Source organism: Ascaphus truei, chromosome 4 (assembly GCF_040206685.1).
Source record: "Ascaphus truei isolate aAscTru1 chromosome 4, aAscTru1.hap1, whole genome shotgun sequence".
Taxonomy (NCBI): Eukaryota; Metazoa; Chordata; class Amphibia; order Anura; family Ascaphidae; genus Ascaphus; species Ascaphus truei.
The window spans coordinates 402054366-402072953 of NC_134486.1; the positions used below are offsets into that span (position 1 = coordinate 402054366).

Consider the following 18588-nt stretch of genomic DNA (forward strand, 5'->3'; position numbering starts at 1 on the left):
CTCAATGTATTACTTCCTGGTAAAATATTTTATAAATAAATAAATAAATAAATGTGACGTCACTTTGCCTGTTGTAAAGTGACCCCGCTGCATCATTTGACGTAGCTGTAAGGTAAGTGTGTTATAGAGGCCTTGCGCGGCCCCCGGCATTTAATTTAAATGCCTTGGGGAGAGTGCGGGACCTCTAACTGCCGCGCCCCCCCCCCAGTTTGCGCACCCCTGTTCTATACAGGGGTGCGCAAACTTTTAAGTCTGCGCCCCCTGCCTGATCTCCCACCCTGTTCGGCTCTGGCGTCAAAATACGATGGGTCATGTGACGTCACGTTGCCACAGCAACGCATCATCATTTGATGCCGGATTGCCATGGAGACGCGACGCTGGAAGTCATGGTAAGTAAATTTACAGAGGCCACACACGGTCCCCCGATATTTAATTTAAATGCCTTCGGGGAACTGCGGGACCTCTGTAAACGCCCGCACCCCCTCCTTCCCCCGGAAGATCCCACACCCCCAGTTTGCGCACCCTTGCTATAGACCATAAAGTTTAAGCAGTAATCCATGAAACGCTATCAGTTCTACCATTTCTTTCACAACCCAAATTATGTTTGAAATTTTCACAGACGAGGTTAGCTCCCATTCGTACAACAAATACTGTGGAATATGCAAAGCCTTCGTAGTGTGGATCACGACGATGCAATGTGACATACAGTACATTGTAGACATTATATATTTTTTTTTGTGAAAAGGTTTTGGCATGCACAAAAAAAGAAGAAAGTTAAAAATGCTGGTTGTCAACAAGAATGGGTACAGTGGTCCAGGGAAACTCGCCTTTCCTCGCGAAACCACTCACAAAAGTCCCATGCACTACATTTAAATGAAAATCGGTTTAATATATAATAGGTCCAAAACACGCCAAGTAGCCAACTATCACAACAGTCATCATTATGAACACCCTGATGAAGTAGTTGTGACTACGAAACATGTAGGATAAAATTGGTCCAAGTGTTTTATTGCTACTCTATCCTATGTGTGCAATTTGGACACTTTAGAGACTTTTTGAAGTGAAACTTCCTTAGTGGCACCTCATTCGAACTGGGGCAAAAATGGATTGTGGAGACAGAAATGAAACGGATGTGACGTCAGTGCTGGCAGTTGAGGCCGAGCTGTGTTCTGGCTCAGCCCGGCCCCAACACTGACATCACACCCGCTCAAAAAATCAGCTGCGGCGGCGGCGGCGATAGCCGCCGGCGCCGCTCAAACAGCCACTGCTCCCCCCACATGGCCGATGACATGGCGCCGCTCCTAACGGCCGTCATTCCCCCTCACATCCGCTGCCAAGCCGCGCATGCGCAGTAGTTATGGGGACGCAGAGGAAAGCCACGCATGCGCAGAAGCAGTTGGCAGCGGCGCCGTTCCCCGCCCGCTGCCGCGGCTGTTGACATCTGTGCTGCCGTGCCCCGTCTGCTGCCCGTGCCCCGTCTGCTGCCCGGGACAGCAGAGACCGCCCGACCGGGACAGCCCCCCCCCTTTCCTAACCGGAAACTTACTACTTAAACTTAGCTACTGCCACACATGGGTCTCCTCGCCGTCCTCCCTGCCCTGATCCCCGGCACTGCGGGGCAACACAACCTGTGCCCATCCCTCCTCCTACTCCCTCCTCCTACTCTGCCGCCGTGATCGGGGGTGCAGGGGGTGATCGGAGGTGCAGGGGGTGATCGGAGGTGCAGGGGGTGATCGGAGGTGCAGGGGGTGATCGGAGGTGCAGGGGGTGATCGGAGGTGAGGGGGGGTGATGTGAGGGGGTGAAGGGGGGTGATGTGAGGAGGTGAAGGGGGTGATGTGAGGAGATGAAGGGGGGTGATGTGAGGAGATGAAGGGGGGTGATGTGAGGAGATGAAGGGGGGTGATGTGAGGGGCAGGGGGGTGATGTGAGGGGCAGGGGGGTGATGTGAGGGGCAGGGGGGTGATGTGAGGTGCAGGGGGTGATCGGAGGTGTAGGGGGTGATGTGAGGTGCAGGGGGGTGATGTGAGGTGCAGGGGGGTGATGTGAGGTGCAGGGGGGTGGGTGATGTGAGGTGCAGGGGGATATGTGAGGTGCAGGGGGATATGTGAGGTGCAGGGGGATATGTGAGGTGAAGGGGGATATGTGAGGTGCAGGGGGGGTGCGCATACATCACACATGCACGCACACAGAGTCACACATGCACGCACACAGAGTCACACGCACACACAGAGTCACACGCACACACAGAGTCACACGCACACACACACAGTCACACGCACGCACACACAGTCACACGCACGAGGAATTCACACCTAGTGCAAATAGCTAATACAGGGGATGTGTGCCGAGCACGCACCTTCAAAGTCAAAATTTATTTGCGTTTTGTCAATGAAATTGTATTTTGATTTTTAATTAAAACATCACAAACACAATTTCTGTGACAAAAGTCAAAGAAGTTTCACTTACTATGCGCGTGCACAGCACACACAGCTTTTTTTCCCCCGCTTTTGCTGTGTACTTTTGAAATCGCCACTGTGACGTCACTCCGCAGCATCCCGCAACGGAGCAACAGCGCGACATATTGGAGTTTCATTCCCAGTCAGCCAGTTCACCCCTGCTTGTGGCTGCACTAAACGGAGAGCTCTGTGAACCACCCAGGTCCTCACTGATCAATCCGGGGACCCTCCCAGTGCGTCTGCAGGCTGCAGATTGCTCGATCCGTCTGGAGCCCAGCTGACCAGAGGGGAGTTTCCCACAGACTGTGACCGAATGCAGAGGTGTTCCTAGGAAGGAAAAGCATCGCAGCTGCTGTCCCAGACGCCTGCAAAGGGAAACATACTCCTGACTCCTGTATGAGCGGCCGCCGAGTGGTAACTTGTGTGTTTAACACACTCAATGTTTATGTCCTACCTTGATGTACGCAGAATATTTATCCCCTATTTTAATACACACTTGTTACTTTCATACTTCACTATTTGCGTTGTGCGCTGTTTTTTTGTCTCCATATCTTACGTATTAATAAATGCATGGTAAATCTGCTTATACACCATAGCAGCCGCGCTTAAGCAAGGACTTCTCATAAAAAATAAGTTCTAGTCTAACTTGTGGCCCTGATTATTTCTCCAATATATACACATAGAGATATAGTGGCGCTCCACTAAGAATGGAATACTGCCCAGGTGCATTCACGGCAATAAGATGTAGACTACAAGAAAGTGATAGCAGGCACTGCAGGTCTTATGCAAAAATAGAGAAAGGTTTAATGCAAAAAGTTCAACGCTTCGGCTCTCCAAGGAGCCTTTCTCAAGACCACGTCAGAAACGTTGACTTTTTTGTATTAAAATTTTAATATGTTTGCATAAGACCTGGGGTGCCTGCTAGTGTGTGTGTGTGTGTGTGTGTGTGTGTGTGTGTGTGTGTGTGTGTGTGTGTGTGTGTGTGTGTGTGTGTATATATATGTATGTGTGTGTGTGTATATATATGTATGTGTGTGTGTGTATATATATGTATGTGTGTGTGTGTATATATATGTATGTGTGTGTGTGTATATGTGTGTGTGTGTGTGTGTGTGTGTGTGTGTGTGTGTGTGTGTGTGTGTGTGTGTGTGTGTGTGTGTGTGTGTGTGTGTGTGTGTGTGTGTATACATACATACATATTAAGAAAAAGTAATCTTCTGCTCACCATGCGGGATTGTATTATTAACCTACTATAGACAAGCGCGTTTTTAGCAAGGTATTCATTTTTGTGATTCGGGATTTGACAGAGATGGAAGACACACAGAACAGGTGAAGAAAAGGATTTCAGATACAAATCGCAGGTGTTATCAGAAACCAAGCCCTGGTGTATTACCATTCCCCCAATGACTTGACAAGGCAAGTTAACACTTGCTTCTTCCTTTGTCTCTTTTACACTTGTCCTGCAATTTATTTGAGGAGTGCTTGACGTTTAAAATGACATGTAACTGACCTGAGGGAGAGACACAATGGCCCCTTATCTATTAGAGAGACAGGCTGGAATTATTTTTTGGGGGGCCAAAAAGTACAATCAAGGTCTAATGAACGGTTTCCTCCTAATGTCACTGGGAAAACGTATAAAGATGCTATTTCAGAGTAAAGATGCTTTAACGCGCCTTCCTTTATCAGTTTGAGCAAGTGGCACTTGAACACACAGGCTGAAGTATATGAAGAGATCTAGAAATACTGAACACATGACAAAGTGTTTTAGCTGAGCAATCACATGCACTGTCTGGCTAGACGAAACATGCACTAGAAGAAAGCATGTTATGTACAGTTACTGTAGAGTGGTGTCGTCTGAAAGATAGACCCAAAATATCAAATACTTTCTAGTCTGAAGTAGGCTATACCTCTTAGCGAGGAATCAAAGAGCCTTCGGATCTTGTCTGACGTATCTCCAGCAGAGAACAGTGTTTGCTGTTTCTTTTTACTTAATCAACCAGGGCTCCCATGCTTTGTAAAAGGCCTCTGAGGAGTGTTTCATAAATGCAGTTAACTTTTCCATCTGCATTGTTTCGTTTATTCTGTTTTTTAGCTTCTGCTTGGAGGGGGGAGGGACACTTTCCTCCAGGAGGCCGCAATTGCACATCTCGCTGCGGTAAGAATAAAGGAGATCAATTTCCTTACTGGACGAACAAGTCGGTCCAGTGGCTTAGCCAATAGGAAGGTCAGTGGAACAATAGGTATCATGAGATCTGTTATCTCTTTTATCAATGTTTGAACCATAAGCCAATATTTCCGAATTTCTGGACATGACCACCAAATATGTTCCATGTCTCCCTTTTGTCCACAGCCTCTCCAGCAGAGGTTGGAGGCCAGAGGATAGATTTTTTTGAAGTCTCACTGGGGTAAGATACCAGTGGAATAATAATTTATAAATATTTTATTTTGTCGTGGTGCATATGGAAGTTCCTGAAGCTGATTCCCATATAGCTTCCCAATCCCCCTGGCTGATAACCACACTTAATTTCATAGCCCATTTGAGCATATAGTCATGCGCTGGAAAATCTGCTGAGATCTCCAACTCAGCGTATAATTTGGTTATCAGGCCTTTTGGTATATACCATCTTTGCACATCCTTTCAAAATTAGTTAGAGGGGGAAACTCCAATTTCGGGGAGATTTTTTGTAAGAAGTGTCTAATTTGGAGATATTTGAACGCGTTTAACTCTGCATTCTCATATTTTGTTCGCAAATCTTGGAACTTCAGGAACTTCCCCCAGCATAGGAGGTCAGCAATCGTTTTAATTCCTTTAGATATGAATTGGTTAAACTGTCTAGGCTCGCAGCCCGGTGGGAATTTGGGGTAAGCTGCGAGCAGGCGGGGGCAAGGTTGAATCGGGATTTGTTTTTTTTCCATATCTCCCATGTGTGTATAATGGTCCCTAAGGAAAATTTGTGTGTTTGCATCTCTTCTCTATCCATACCCCAGAGGCAAACTGGCAGAGAAGGCGTCCCAGCGTGATAGGACTCTATATCCTTCCAACAATAGCTTCCCGGGTCAGCATTCTATATCACTGCTTGTCGCAATTGGGCAGCTTGGTAATACCTGGATATATCGGGAACTCCCAGGCCTCCTCTTCTCCTTGAAGCCACTAGAACCGATCTAGCTAGTCAGGGTCTTTTCCCCTGCCAAATAAATTTAAATATTTTATTTTGGATGTTTTTCAATTCAAAGCCAGGAATATGGATCGGGAGTGTTTGAAAAAAGTAGAGAAGTCGGGGGAGAATATTCATTTTTACTGAAATCATCCTCCCAATCCATGAGATCTGGTAACCTTCCCATTTATCTAAATCTTGTTTGATTTTCCTAAAAAGGGCTGGGTAATTATGCTGATATAGAGAGTGGTAGCTCCTTGATACATTCACTCCCAGATATTTAATGTATGAGGAGTTCCACCTATAGTTAAAATTGAGTTTAAGCAACTTTACTTCTAAGTCACTTAGGTTTAAATTTAGAGCTTCTGATTTGTCTTTGTTGATTTTGTAACCAGAAATTTTCCCAAAGTCAAACAATTCCCTTTGAAGGTTAGGAAGGGAAGATTGAGGATGAGATAATGTTAGAATAACATCGTCAGCGAATAGGGACATTTTATAATTTGTTGGTCCAATTACTATCCCTTGGATATTTTGATTTGCTCTAATTTTAGACGCCAAAGGTTCAATGGTTAAGGCAAAGAGGAGGGGAGACAAAGGGCATCCTTGTCTCGTTCCATTTTTAATATTAAACCTCTCGCTTAGTCTACCTGGAAGTCTGACCACAGCAGATGGATTACGGTAGAGAGCTCTAACCCCCTCTAGAAATAATCCATTAAAACCAAATTTCCTCAAAAGTATGGTCAAGGAACAGCCAATCTATACAGTCGAACGCCTTCTCTGCGTCTAAACTTAACAGAACAGACTTGGTATCGGTGAGATGAACATGCTCTATAATATTAATTATCTTCCTGGTGTTGTCTGAGGCTTGCCTACCCGTGACAAACCCAACCTGGTCAATATTGATTAACCTGGGGAGTATGGGGTTCAACCTATTCGCCAAAATTTTGCTGTACAATTTGAGGTCATTATTTAGGAGGGAAATTGGGCGGTAGTTCCCGCAAATAATCGGGTCTCTGCCTTCCTTATGAATAATTCCAAGATTTGCTAGGGACATTGAAGCCGGGATCTGACTCCCCTCAAGGAAAGAGTTAAACAAACTCAACAGGTGGGTAGACAGGATCGGCAGAAACCTTTTATAGTAAACATTCGTAAAGCCGTCCGGACCCGGTGTTTTCGAAATTTTTACTGATTTCACCGCCTCTTCCAGTTCTTCCTTCGTTATTTTAGCATTTAGTAGTAGGTTTTCATCCTCGCTTAGTGAGGGAAGGTGGCAGCTGTCTAAATATTCAGAGATTAGTTCTGTTGCAGCGGGGCCTGAACTTTCATTCTGGGTTCTCTGATTATATAGTTTGTTGTAAAACGTAGTAAATTCTTCTGAGATTTTTTTTTCATTGTACTGGACCTCACCAGTCCTATTTTTGATCGCTGTAGTCTGGGATCTTGTTTGTATTCCTCTTAACTTGCTCGCAAGAAGTCTGTCGGCCTTATTTCCCTTATCATAATATTTCTGGTTTGTCCATCTTCCATCTGAGCTTGTTTTAGCTCATTTCTAGCCTCGGATAAGGTTTTATAAAAACATTTTGAGGGGTTTGCTTTATGTTGTGACTCCAATTGAATAATTTTATCTGTCAGATCTTTAACTAATTTTAGTATGGTCTTTTTCCTGTGAGATGCAATCGAGATGAGGTTGCCTCTAATTGCAGCTTTATGAGCTTCCCACAGAATCGCTGGAGACGCGACTGAACGCACGTTAAAAGAGAAATAGTCCAACGCTTTTTTAACCTTTCTTTCTATTTCTGGATGATTCAATAATGAATCGTTTAACCTCCAGGTATACGATTTGGTTTTTACAAATGGCACCGAAAGGGTTAATTTAATAGGTGCATGATCCGACCAGGTGATTGGGCCAATATCCAAATCTAAAGAGGCCTCCAGAACATTCTTGGTCACCAGTAAATCGTCTATACGAGAATAGGAAGTGAGTAGAGAGAGTAGAAAGTGAAATCTTTTTGACCCTGATGTTGGGCTCTCCAGACGTCTATTAATGAAAATTCTTTAATTAACTCATTTAGTCTTTTCCCTGTGCGTAGGGAGGAGTCAGAGTGAAGGCGCCCTACTGGAAGCGATTTGTCTTCAGCAGGGTTGAAGACCATATTTAGGTCCCCACCTATTATTAGTGAGGATAAATATGTGCTTTCAATTTCCTCCATTACCGATTTTATAAAATCCAATTGATTCTCATTAGGCGCATATAGGTTGACCAGGGCGATTGCTGACCCTGCTAGGGAGCCATATACCACTAAAAATCTACCATATGGGTCCGTAACTGTTTTAATCAGATTGAATGGGGTTCCTTGCCGGATCAATATGGCCACTCCTCTTTTTTTACTACTAAATGAGGAATAGAAACCCATCGGGAAGTAATTTTGAAATATTTTGGACGGGTCCTGGTTTGTGAAGTGCGTCTCCTGAAGGAATATAATATCCCCACCTGACTTTTTCATTTCTTGAAGGGCCAGTCTTTGTTTCCTATTATTTTGCAAACCTTTCACATTTAGGGAGATTACCCTAATTGCGGATTGACTAGCCATGGATTTCAGGGGTTACCCAGAAGTATAAGACGTCCCTTTTTCCACTAGGGAGGGCGTGATTCTTCGTCCATAGTGGATTATACCAGGCAACTCCAATGATATCTTCAGGAGTGTTTGTGAGATGATCGGTTTCGGTTGGTTGAGGATGGAGGCCAACAGGGAGGGAAGAGAGGACCAGCTGGGACAGCTCCAGCTGGTAAAAGAGTGGAAAAATCAGGTCCAGAATAGACTGTGAAAACAAAGATACGACCAGTCTAAGTAACGGCTGGTGGTCAGGGCTTAAGGCCCTCTGGGGGTAACTCCGATAACGACGACCGTAAGGGACAGGAGGGTCCAGACCCTCAGAAATAATCAATAGTTCCCCTTTCTCATCTGTTGTAAATGGAAGGTAGGGAGGTAACAAGTCTTAAGTCACCTTTCAACCCTAGATTTCCCGAGCGAAATACTGTGTATAGGTCAAAACCCAACATTCCGTAATTATAACATAAATCTTTAAACAGCCAGACAGCGGCATTCGTAGTAGAATATTGGCCTTGCTGGTCAGATCTTATGAAAGGGGGAAAGTATGGGGAGGGGGAGGGGAAGGAGGAAGGAAAGCAGCTTGGGTCACTTACAGTATGCATATTTTACAGATATCCAAGCATATCTCGTGTCAGACCTGAGCAAGCTTAACAATAACATATTCAGCAAATCGAACCCCCTTATGAGACACACTTAATTACAGGAAGGGGGACACTCCTTAGGGGGGGGGGGGAGGAGAGAGGGGGGAGGCAGGGGGGAGGGTAGGGAGGGATCTTAATAATTAAAACAGAAAAAACAACATCACAAACGTCTGGTATCAGCGACAGCAGGATTTTCAGGAAATATTTCGCTCCTTAGGTGCACCTCTGGGTTGTGAAGGCCTGCAGCATTAAACATAATACCTAGCGCCTTACATATACCTTTATTAGACTCTCACCCGTCGGGGGAGAGGAGGAGGGGAGTGGGAGATGTGGGGGGGGGGGGGAGATGTGGGGGGGAGGGGAGATGTGGGGGGGTGAGGGGGAGGGGGGTAAATGGAAGGGGGGAGGATAAAAAAACCTTAAGTTATATTTCAATCCTCGAGTTCTCGAACAATATACCACATACAGGTCAAAATCCAACATTCCTTAATTATAACATAAATCTTAAAACAATCAGGCATCAACATTTGTAATAAAGTATTGGCCGTGCTGGCCAGGTCTTATGAGAAAAAACAGGGGGGGGAGGGGGGAGGGGAGAGATCTTAATAATTAAAACAGAACACACAACCTCACAAAAAACTTCTGGTATCAGCGAAAGCAGGATTTTCATGAAACATTTCGTTCCTTAGATGCACCTCTGGATTGTGAAGGCATGTAGCATTAAGCATAATACCCAGCATTCCCGAGCAATATATCACATATAGATCCAAACCCAACATTCCTTAATTATAACATGAACCTTTAAACAACCAGGCATCAACATTTGTAATAAAGTATTGGCCGTGCTGGCCAGATCTTCTGAGAAAAACCAGGGGGGGGGGGGGGGGGGGAACTTAATAATTAAAACAGAGCAAACAACATCACGAAAAACGTCCGGTAACAGTGAAAGCAGGCTCTTCATGGAACATTTTGTTCCTTAGATGCGCCTCTGGATTGCGAAGGCAGGCAGCATTAAGCACAATACCTAGTACCTTATATACTCTTTTATTTGGCTCTCACCTGTCAGGGTGAGGGGGGGGGGAGAGGAAGAGGGGGGGGGAGAGGAAGAGGAGAGGGGGGAGGGGGGAGAAGGGGGGGGGGGGGAGGAGGGGGGGAGAGGGGGGGGGAGAGGAGGGGGGGAGAGGAGGGGGGAGAGGAGGGAGAGAGGAGGGGGGAGGAGGGGGGAATAGGGAGAAATATTTAAACAAAAACTCAGCAATCCTATCTTATGGAATATAAGCTAACATTAAACCATTTTAAGCAACAGTTAGTGTCAGAGACAAAAGACCCAAAGTCCGGTCACATTTGTTCAGCTGGGACTAAAACCAAAACGGAGGAGCTTCCTCTCCTCCTTGTCCACCCTCTCCTCTGGGGGGCCGGGGGGCTCTCACAAAGTGCCTTACTCACTGTTTACCATCCTACGCCCGCTGGGGCCAGACTCCAGTTTTTTCTTCCTCTCCTGCATATATCTGCCGGGCCGATGGTCCATTATTTTGAGCTGACCAACAGTAGAGAGCGGACATGGGGCAAGCATAGCGCCTACAATCGCAGGCAGGATTTCCCATGGGCGCAGGGGACCTGGCAGGGAGCTTTATTCCTCAGCGGCTGCGACATTACTGCAGGAGCGGAGTGCAGCACTCGAGATCTGAACTTCTCGGGTGAGTCAACCACCAACCCACCCCCCTCCCCTCAGCTCTCAAAAAACAGGCAAGCAACAGGCTTCGGAAACATAGCGACCTCAAGGATCGTTGAAAACAGTGGGGGAAGCATCCAATTTCTTCAACTGGTGAGCTGCTTCATAAAAATCCCCCCGACAGATGATCATCGCGGGTGATTGCGAGCCAAGGAGGATTCTCTGGAGCGTAGCTGGAAAAGGGCTTCTGTTTTTCTGAAGAGGATTAAGCCTCAACCGGGGACTGGAAGGTAGGTGGAATTCCGTTTTTCCAGGTGGGATCTTGAACCAGGTGTAGATGGGGTGCCTCACTTGTCTCACTTGTTCTTGTCTTGCTGAGCTGTGGCTTGGGTTTTCGCCATTCCTCTCCGTTCCTCGCGGTGAGCGGGCAGGGGTCCATGATGGTGGGGGCGTCAGACCCAAAGCTTGGGCATAGGGAGCCATATCTTCCAGGTACTTGAGGGTTAGGAATTTCCCATTTCTAAGCACCACAAGCTTAAAAGGAAAGCCCCATCAGTACTTGATGCCTTTTTCCCGGAGCAAGTTGGTAAGTGGCTTTAGTTCTCTTCTACGGTTGATCGTAGCTTTGGCTAAATCGTTATATATTTGGAGAGGTTCATTCCTGAACAGGGTCTTATCTTTGTCTCGGCATGCCGTTATAATTTTGTCCTTGACCGAGTAGCTATGTAATTTTATTATGGTGTCTCTTCTCCTGCTAGGATCAATCGACTTGGGCCCCAATGCTCGGTGTGCCCGATCTATTTCTAGATCTTTCGGTCAGGACGCCGCATATATCATTGAATAAGTCTGTTAGGTAGGCGCGTAGGTGTTCTTGAAGGATCGTCTCAGGAACATTTCTCACCCGGATATTCTGGCGCCTCTCTCTGTTTTCCTGATCCTCCATTCCTTCCTTCAGTAAGGTAATTTCCTCCCGTAGACGACTTATCTCCTCTTCAGCCTCCGTCTGTCTGTGATGGGTCTCATCCAATTTGTTCTCGAGAGTCGTTGTCCTCTCAGCAAGTCCCGCAATTTCTTGTCCGATTATCGTTTGCGGCAGCCTGGAAAGCGGAATGTAGCTTTGCTGACATGGTTGATAGCAAGTCTTCCAAGTGCTCCCTTGTCAGAGGAGTTTCTGTGGAGGGCAGCCCGTTTGCCTTCTGTTGAGCCTTTCTTCCCGATTGCCCCGCTGCGCCTCGTGGTCCGGTGCCATTTTGAGACTCCATGTCGGCAACAGAAGGGCTCCGAGACGGGGAAAAGTACTTCTTAACTCCCTGTGCCGTCGCCTTGTACTGTTTCGACATAGCCTTGGTTAGGCACTCGGTGGGACTGAATCAGGTGTTCCAAATTGGCAGGAAAGGTGAGTTATAAGGGTTTTATGCTTGCGGGTCTGAGGAGCTCCTCACCTACCCGACCATTCCGTGTGACGTCACCGGAAGCCCCCCGAATATATAAGTATTTTACTGTGTATTTCTGTCATGTTGGATGTAGCATTGTGCTTCTCTGTCGTCTGTTGTATACATATGCCACGCTCAATAGCACTCCATTTTGACACATATACATATATACATATATACAGTGGTCGACAAATCACCAAAAAATCTACTCGCCGAACAAAAAAATCTACTCGCCACCTAGTACCAAACGTGTGCTGCTTGGACCAATAGGAGCTCGCCACGATGTTAAATCCACTCGCCCGGGGCGAGCAAATGTATAGGTTTGTCGAACACTGCATATATATATATATATATATATATTTTGTGGGGGCTCAGGGGTTCCCAAAAAGAGCTTGCTGGGGTTCTGTGTTCTACTTTATTTTGGATCCCTATTTGTCTTTCAAAGCCAGGTCAATACTCATGGAGCAAGGAGAAACAAAAGGATGTCCCACTCGTATCTCTTCAACATATATCACCCATACCCTACACTTTGTGAAAGGACAGTTGACGAGCATGTTTAGGTGACATCACAAGAGCCCAAGGTTACTGTGCAGCCTGCTTGTAGAAAGCGGATGAGACACCATTGCTTCCTTTGTTACTTCCTTCTTTCATTACTGCTTACTAGTGCATCTCTGAGCCGACTCCCTTCCCCCGTTTTACCTCTAGTGCCCACTCTCTAGTCAAATAAGTATGAGATGTGCAATGAAACGGCGATAATGCCAATCTGGGCACAATTGCTCAGAAACGTCTATCGACATTAATGGGAGTTTTTAAGCGCGAAAGCGCCCCAATCTGCACTATCGCAGCTGCGGGAGTAACCCCCATTCAGGGCGTCCGTTTAAGCTTCTATTTTCACATCTTTTCTATTTTTCATGCCAACAATAACCACACACAGTGTGTTGTATTTCTAAGATGTATACAAGTAACATTAAGAGAGAAACGGCTGCCCGAAGAATTCACACATCGGAGTTCATGTTTTTAGTGATTGAATACATGTAATTGTCCACTTTTCATCCAAGAAGATGAACTGAAGTGTTATTCCCACATCCAATGCAGAAGCAAAATGCAACTACCGGTGACTCACACAAGTCTGCCAAGGATGTACAGAAATTTAACAGAGGTCAAGGAAAGAGGGAATTACCACCCTTTCAGGTAAAAAGATTTATTGATTATCCTTTGTTTTTGGTGATATCTTCCCACTCACTTGGAATTCAGTCGCTTGCAAGCAGCTTCTTGAAACCTTCATTAATTTGATGCTACCGTAAAGACAATGTCAGCAAAACATGTTTTCCAAAAAGTTCTTCGTATAATTTATCATTTATTTTGACATTTTGGTATATTCAGTTGGATAGTGCAGGAGGCCAGACTGAATTCAACATTCAATAGGCCTTTACAATCTACTGTATGCTGGAAATGTATCTTATGTGCAAATAAAATTTAATGCTCACCGTATAATATAATTTCTAAGATAAAGGTGTAATGAAACTAAAATGATGGGGCAGTTAAACAGCGTAATTATAATGATTACCTCTTTCCTGTACCAAAGAGGTTTCTTAAAACACCAGCACTTAGCTTGCACAAAACTGGGACTACGCTCATACAAGAGAAATGGTTTACTTCGATGCTGCTTAAGAACTTGCAGTGCACCCATTAAACTGCAAACACATTTTAAAGCACAGTACTTTGTGTTTAATGCTATAAGCAATAAATCAGTAAAGAAACAAAATCTTTTTAAGCAACATTTCTGGCTGCTCCCATGCACCAATGGACCCAGCACCCACAAGAATGGCCACTAACTGGACCTGGTTTTCACACAAAGAATGCCTCGCTCGGATTTCTCCATTTCACCCTTTCCTCTCGTTGCCCATCATCTACATTTTCTCCCTCATTTCTGCAGAGACCTGCACTCTATTAATCTACTGGCTCTTGATTCCTCGTCGCGCGCCTCCCTCTCATCTCTCTGCTCCGATACACGCTGACAACCTGAACTACAACTCTGCCCTATCTGGCTCTGTCGATCTACTGTACATGTCCCTCTTTTACCTGCTGTTCTCGCCCTTCTAACCCCAGACCCTGGCTAAAGTGTCACGCAGTCATGCTCCACTCCTGCACTCGTTCCACTGAGCGCATCTAGAGGAAATCTCATAATCTCGCAGCCTTGCTTCACTACAAATTCTTCGTATGCTGTTTCAATTCTGCCCTCTCCCAGGCTAAACAAACCTACTTTTCGTCACTAATCAACTCTCACAAGACTAACCCACGCCTACTCTTCAGTCTTTGACACTCTACCAAGACCACCATCTGTTACCGAAAAGTGTTCCCCTGTAGCTGCACTCCAAGTATACCCCCGAGAAGGGCAAAAAATAACTTTGAATAAAGTATAAATAAAATAGGTACAGGTCCTAAATAAACTTAAAAACAATTAAAATTGAACAGAGCTGCATGTGTGCTCTCAGATGCGATTTCAATGTTTTATTGCCTGCGCTGGTGTAAATAGCCGGTCTTAAATTATAAAATAAATGACAAGGCTACATAGATGTAGAAAAGGCTTGTGATCAATCTGATTGGTCAGGTGGTTGGGGCAGGTTAATACCACTCAGTGTTAAAGTGTGTGGAATCAATCATATCCTTTGTTAACCTTTCAATTCCTGTTTAAGGGTAGTAGGTAGCAATGCATGCTGTAGTTACTGGCTATATATTGCCACTACAGAGAATATACAGGGAGAAAGAGTTTGAATCAAGGTAACCTTGTGCCATTACTAGTGTCAGCTCCTTGGGCAAGTCCCTTTACCTCCTTGTGCCTCAGGCACCAAAAACATAGATTGTAAGCTCATCGGGGCAGGGAATGTGTCTATGCACAATATAGCATGGAAAGTAATGAAGGAAAAAGCCACAGATTCACTATGAGCAGAATGTGGTACTTGAACCTCGTTACCCACCACTCTTCCATGGCTTAATTAAAAAATGTCACTTAACCACCACCAATAATTGCTGCTTTGTAATCCCCTTCCACTTGTTTACCATTAGAAAAAAAGATGGCAGACTCCATCAAGAGGTCCATGTTACTTGAAAATGTAAAATAAGCAGCCCAAGTTTAAAGTGGTTCGTAGTAAGATACACAACATTATTATACAAAGAGGCAGTTCAGGTGATAGATGGGAGGGTTGGCAAAAGAGCATGGTTCTTCCCTGGGTTTTTGTGACTACTAGCAATCAGAGGCATAACCTTTACATTACAGAATACTGCATTTATAATAAAACTTTTTATTAATGATCCTCATCTGCATTACCAGTCCCCATGTCTATTACATTTCTGTTATTACAAATACCTGAACTCAGAACTACATTAGAAACAAGACACTTGGCTTGTTAATATAGAAGGTATGATGCACTATATTGGCAACAAAACGTTTGCACATTCTAACCTCTTCAGTTATTGTCTGAATGACAAAATGGTTTTATATATACATGTACGACACTACAATATGTTGGCTCCTTATACAGTAAATGAGAGTTTCTCGTGCTCACGTACTTACCTATTTGTATCTCTAGCTACATCTTCATAGACGCTCTGCACACCAATTTCCAGCCTAGTGCAGCCGTATGACAACATGTCACTTAAATGCCGCTTCAGGCAATAATCCGGTCTCGTTTCAATGGTGATTCCCACACACTTTGTGTTGCTTTGTTCAGAATATCTGGAGGAAAAACATAAGGGACACTTTACAATCACAGTTACAACAAGAGCCTTTTAATGAACCGACAAGAGTTCATCCAGGATGAAATTCGTGACTATGGAGCTTTAATGCACACATGAAGCAGACAACTGTAAGATACAGATTTAGCCAGAATCCTGGTTCTTGGTGTTAACACAACAAATCCAGTTATTCAGAACACAACATAAAAGATGAAGATTCTCCCAGTGGTCTCAATACAAAAACAAAGCAATTTATTCATTAAAAAAAGATACATTTTTAATGAATAAATTGCATTTTTGTATTGAGACCACTGGGGTACCTCCATTTCTTATGTTATATGGATTTTGCAGATTCCCCTTTGCGTGGGGATATCGCTGGCCGTGTACCCGTGGCCAAGTAAACTTCACTGTCCCGAGTGCTTCTACTACAGGATATTTAAACTCAGAACGTTACCGGTCTAGGACCTTTGGCCGTGACCAAATCGCCACCGGCGCTCCGCCTCCAGAGCAACTCACCTCTGATCTGCTTACCGCCATCGGCAGGGCACAGCCACAGATCTCCCCAGCAGTCGCCACTCCGCCGGCATTCTTGAGCGCGCCCATGTGTGTGCGCCCAGTCAGGACACTTTTTTTTAAATTATTTCCTGCAGGAAATATGAAAATGTGTCATGGTTGGGCGCACACTCTCAAATGCCAGCGGCGCCTGGGAAGTGCGGCTGCGTTCACAAATGCCGGTGTAGGGAGCACCGGTGCGATTTTGGCTACAGCCAAACGTCCCATTCCGGAACTTTCCAGTTTCCATAGGATTCAATAGTATTCCATGGATATGTCTCCACAAGTAATTGGAAAACAGCAGTTACCTTGTAGTGGTAAAAAATATATATTAAGAATAAAGTTCTGCATCTTAACTTGTAGACTACAAAACCATCATGCTCTACACCAGCAAATCTCTTTTAAGGAGTGCAATGTGTGGAAACCCTACTAATTTTGAGTGAAGCTTACAATACCTGGAGAGACGTTTGTCATGATTAAGAACAGATCAAGAAAAGCCAAGGATATAATGACCAATACGAGTGTTGATTAAAATGTTGCAGATGTATGTACACTCTCAATTCTGACCACCACAAAAATCAAAGTTCCAGTGTGTGTGCCGCGTGCATGTATAAAGAAATACGCACAAACGTGAAAATAATAGGCACACCTCCACATAGTAAATCATCGGGATGTTTTGTGGTGCGCACACAATGGGTTAATTAATAAATAAGTACAATCACCCAGAACTGTACCTGTGACAAGTTAAAAAAAAATGCAGCATCACGTAGATAAGTAGCAGAAAAAAGTGTACTTAGAAGTCCATACAAACATAAACGTTTCTGCCCTCACAGGGACAGGGAAGCACAGGGGGAAAGCGGCGAGCACGAGGAGGGGGGAGGGGAAAGCGAGGAGCACGAGGAGCAGGGGAAAGCGAGGAGCACGAGGAGCACGAGGAGCAGGGGAAAGCGAGGAGCACGAGGAGCACGAGGAGCACGAGGAGCAGGGGAAAGCGAGGAGCACGAGGAGCAGGGGGAAGGGGGAAGGGGAAAGCGAGGAGCAGGGGGAAGGGGAAAGCGAGGAGCAGGGGGAAGGGGAAAGCGAGGAGCAGGGGGAAGGGGAAAGCGAGGAGCAGGGGGAAGGGGAAAGCGAGGAGCAGGGGGAAGGGGAAAGCGAGGAGCAGGGGGAAGGGGAAAGCGAGGAGCAGGGGGAAGGGGAAAGCGAGGAGCAGGGGGAAGGGGAAAGCGAGGAGCAGGGGGAAGGGGAAAGCGAGGAGCAGGGGGAAGGGGAAAGCGAGGAGCAGGGGGAAGGGGAAAGCGAGGAGCAGGGGGAAGGGGAAAGCGAGGAGCAGGGGGAAGGGGAAAGCGAGGAGCAGGGGGAAGGGGAAAGCGAGGAGCAGGGGGAGGGGAAAGGGAAAGCGAGGAGCAGGGGGAGGGGAAAGGGAAAGCGAGGAGCACGAGGAGCAGGGGGAAGGGGAAAGCGAGGAGCACGAGGAGCAGGGGGAAGGGGAAAGCGAGGAGCACGAGGAGCAGGGGGAAGGGGAAAGCGAGGAGCACGAGGAGCAGGGGGAAGGGGAAAGCGAGGAGCACGAGGAGCAGGGGGAAGGGGAAAGCGAGGAGCACGAGGAGCAGGGGGAAGGGGAAAGCGAGGAGCACGAGGAGCAGGGGGAAGGGGAAAGCGAGGAGCACGAGGAGCAGGGGGAAGGGGAAAGCGAGGAGCACGAGGAGCAGGGGGAAGGGGAAAGCGAGGAGCACGAGGAGCAGGGGGAAGGGGAAAGCGAGGAGCACGAGGAGCAGGGGGAAGGGGAAAGCGAGGAGCACGAGGAGCAGGGGGAAGGGGAAAGCGAGGAGCACGAGGAGCAGGGGGAAGGGGAAAGCGAGGAGCACGAGGAGCAGGGGGAAGGGGAAAGCGAGGAGCACGAGGAGCAGGGGGAAGGGGAAAGCGAGGAGCAGGGGGAAGGGGAAAGCGAGGAGCAGGGGGAAGGGGAAAGCGAGGAGCAGGGGGAAGGGGAAAGCGAGGAGCAGGGGGAAGGGGAAAGCGAGGAGCAGGGGGAAGGGGAAAGCGAGGAGCAGGGGGAAGGGGAAAGCGAGGAGCAGGGGGAAGGGGAAAGCGAGGAGCAGGGGGAAGGGGAAAGCGAGGAGCAGGGGGAAGGGGAAAGCGAGGAGCAGGGGGAAGGGGAAAGCGAGGAGCAGAGGGAAGGGGAAAGCGAGGAGCAGGGGGAAGGGGAAAGCGAGGAGCAGGGGGAAGGGGAAAGCGAGGAGCAGGGGGAAGGGGAAAGCGAGGAGCACGGGGAGGGGAAAGCGAGGAGCACGGGGAGGGGAAAGCGAGGAGCACGGGGAGGGGAAAGCGAG

The 18588-nt window shown here is 46.6% G+C and overlaps 1 protein-coding gene across 2 annotated transcripts in view; it reads right to left on the reverse strand.

Moving 5' to 3' along the window:
• The window catches only part of ELP3 (elongator acetyltransferase complex subunit 3), a 188122-nt gene that overhangs the window by 98515 nt on the left and 71019 nt on the right, over window positions 1-18588 (reverse strand). For both annotated transcript variants that reach the window (XM_075598659.1, XM_075598657.1), the window contains exon 8: window positions 15546-15707. In XM_075598659.1, coding sequence (XP_075454774.1) covers window positions 15546-15707 — 162 coding nt within the window. The remainder of the gene's footprint in view (window positions 1-15545; window positions 15708-18588) is intronic.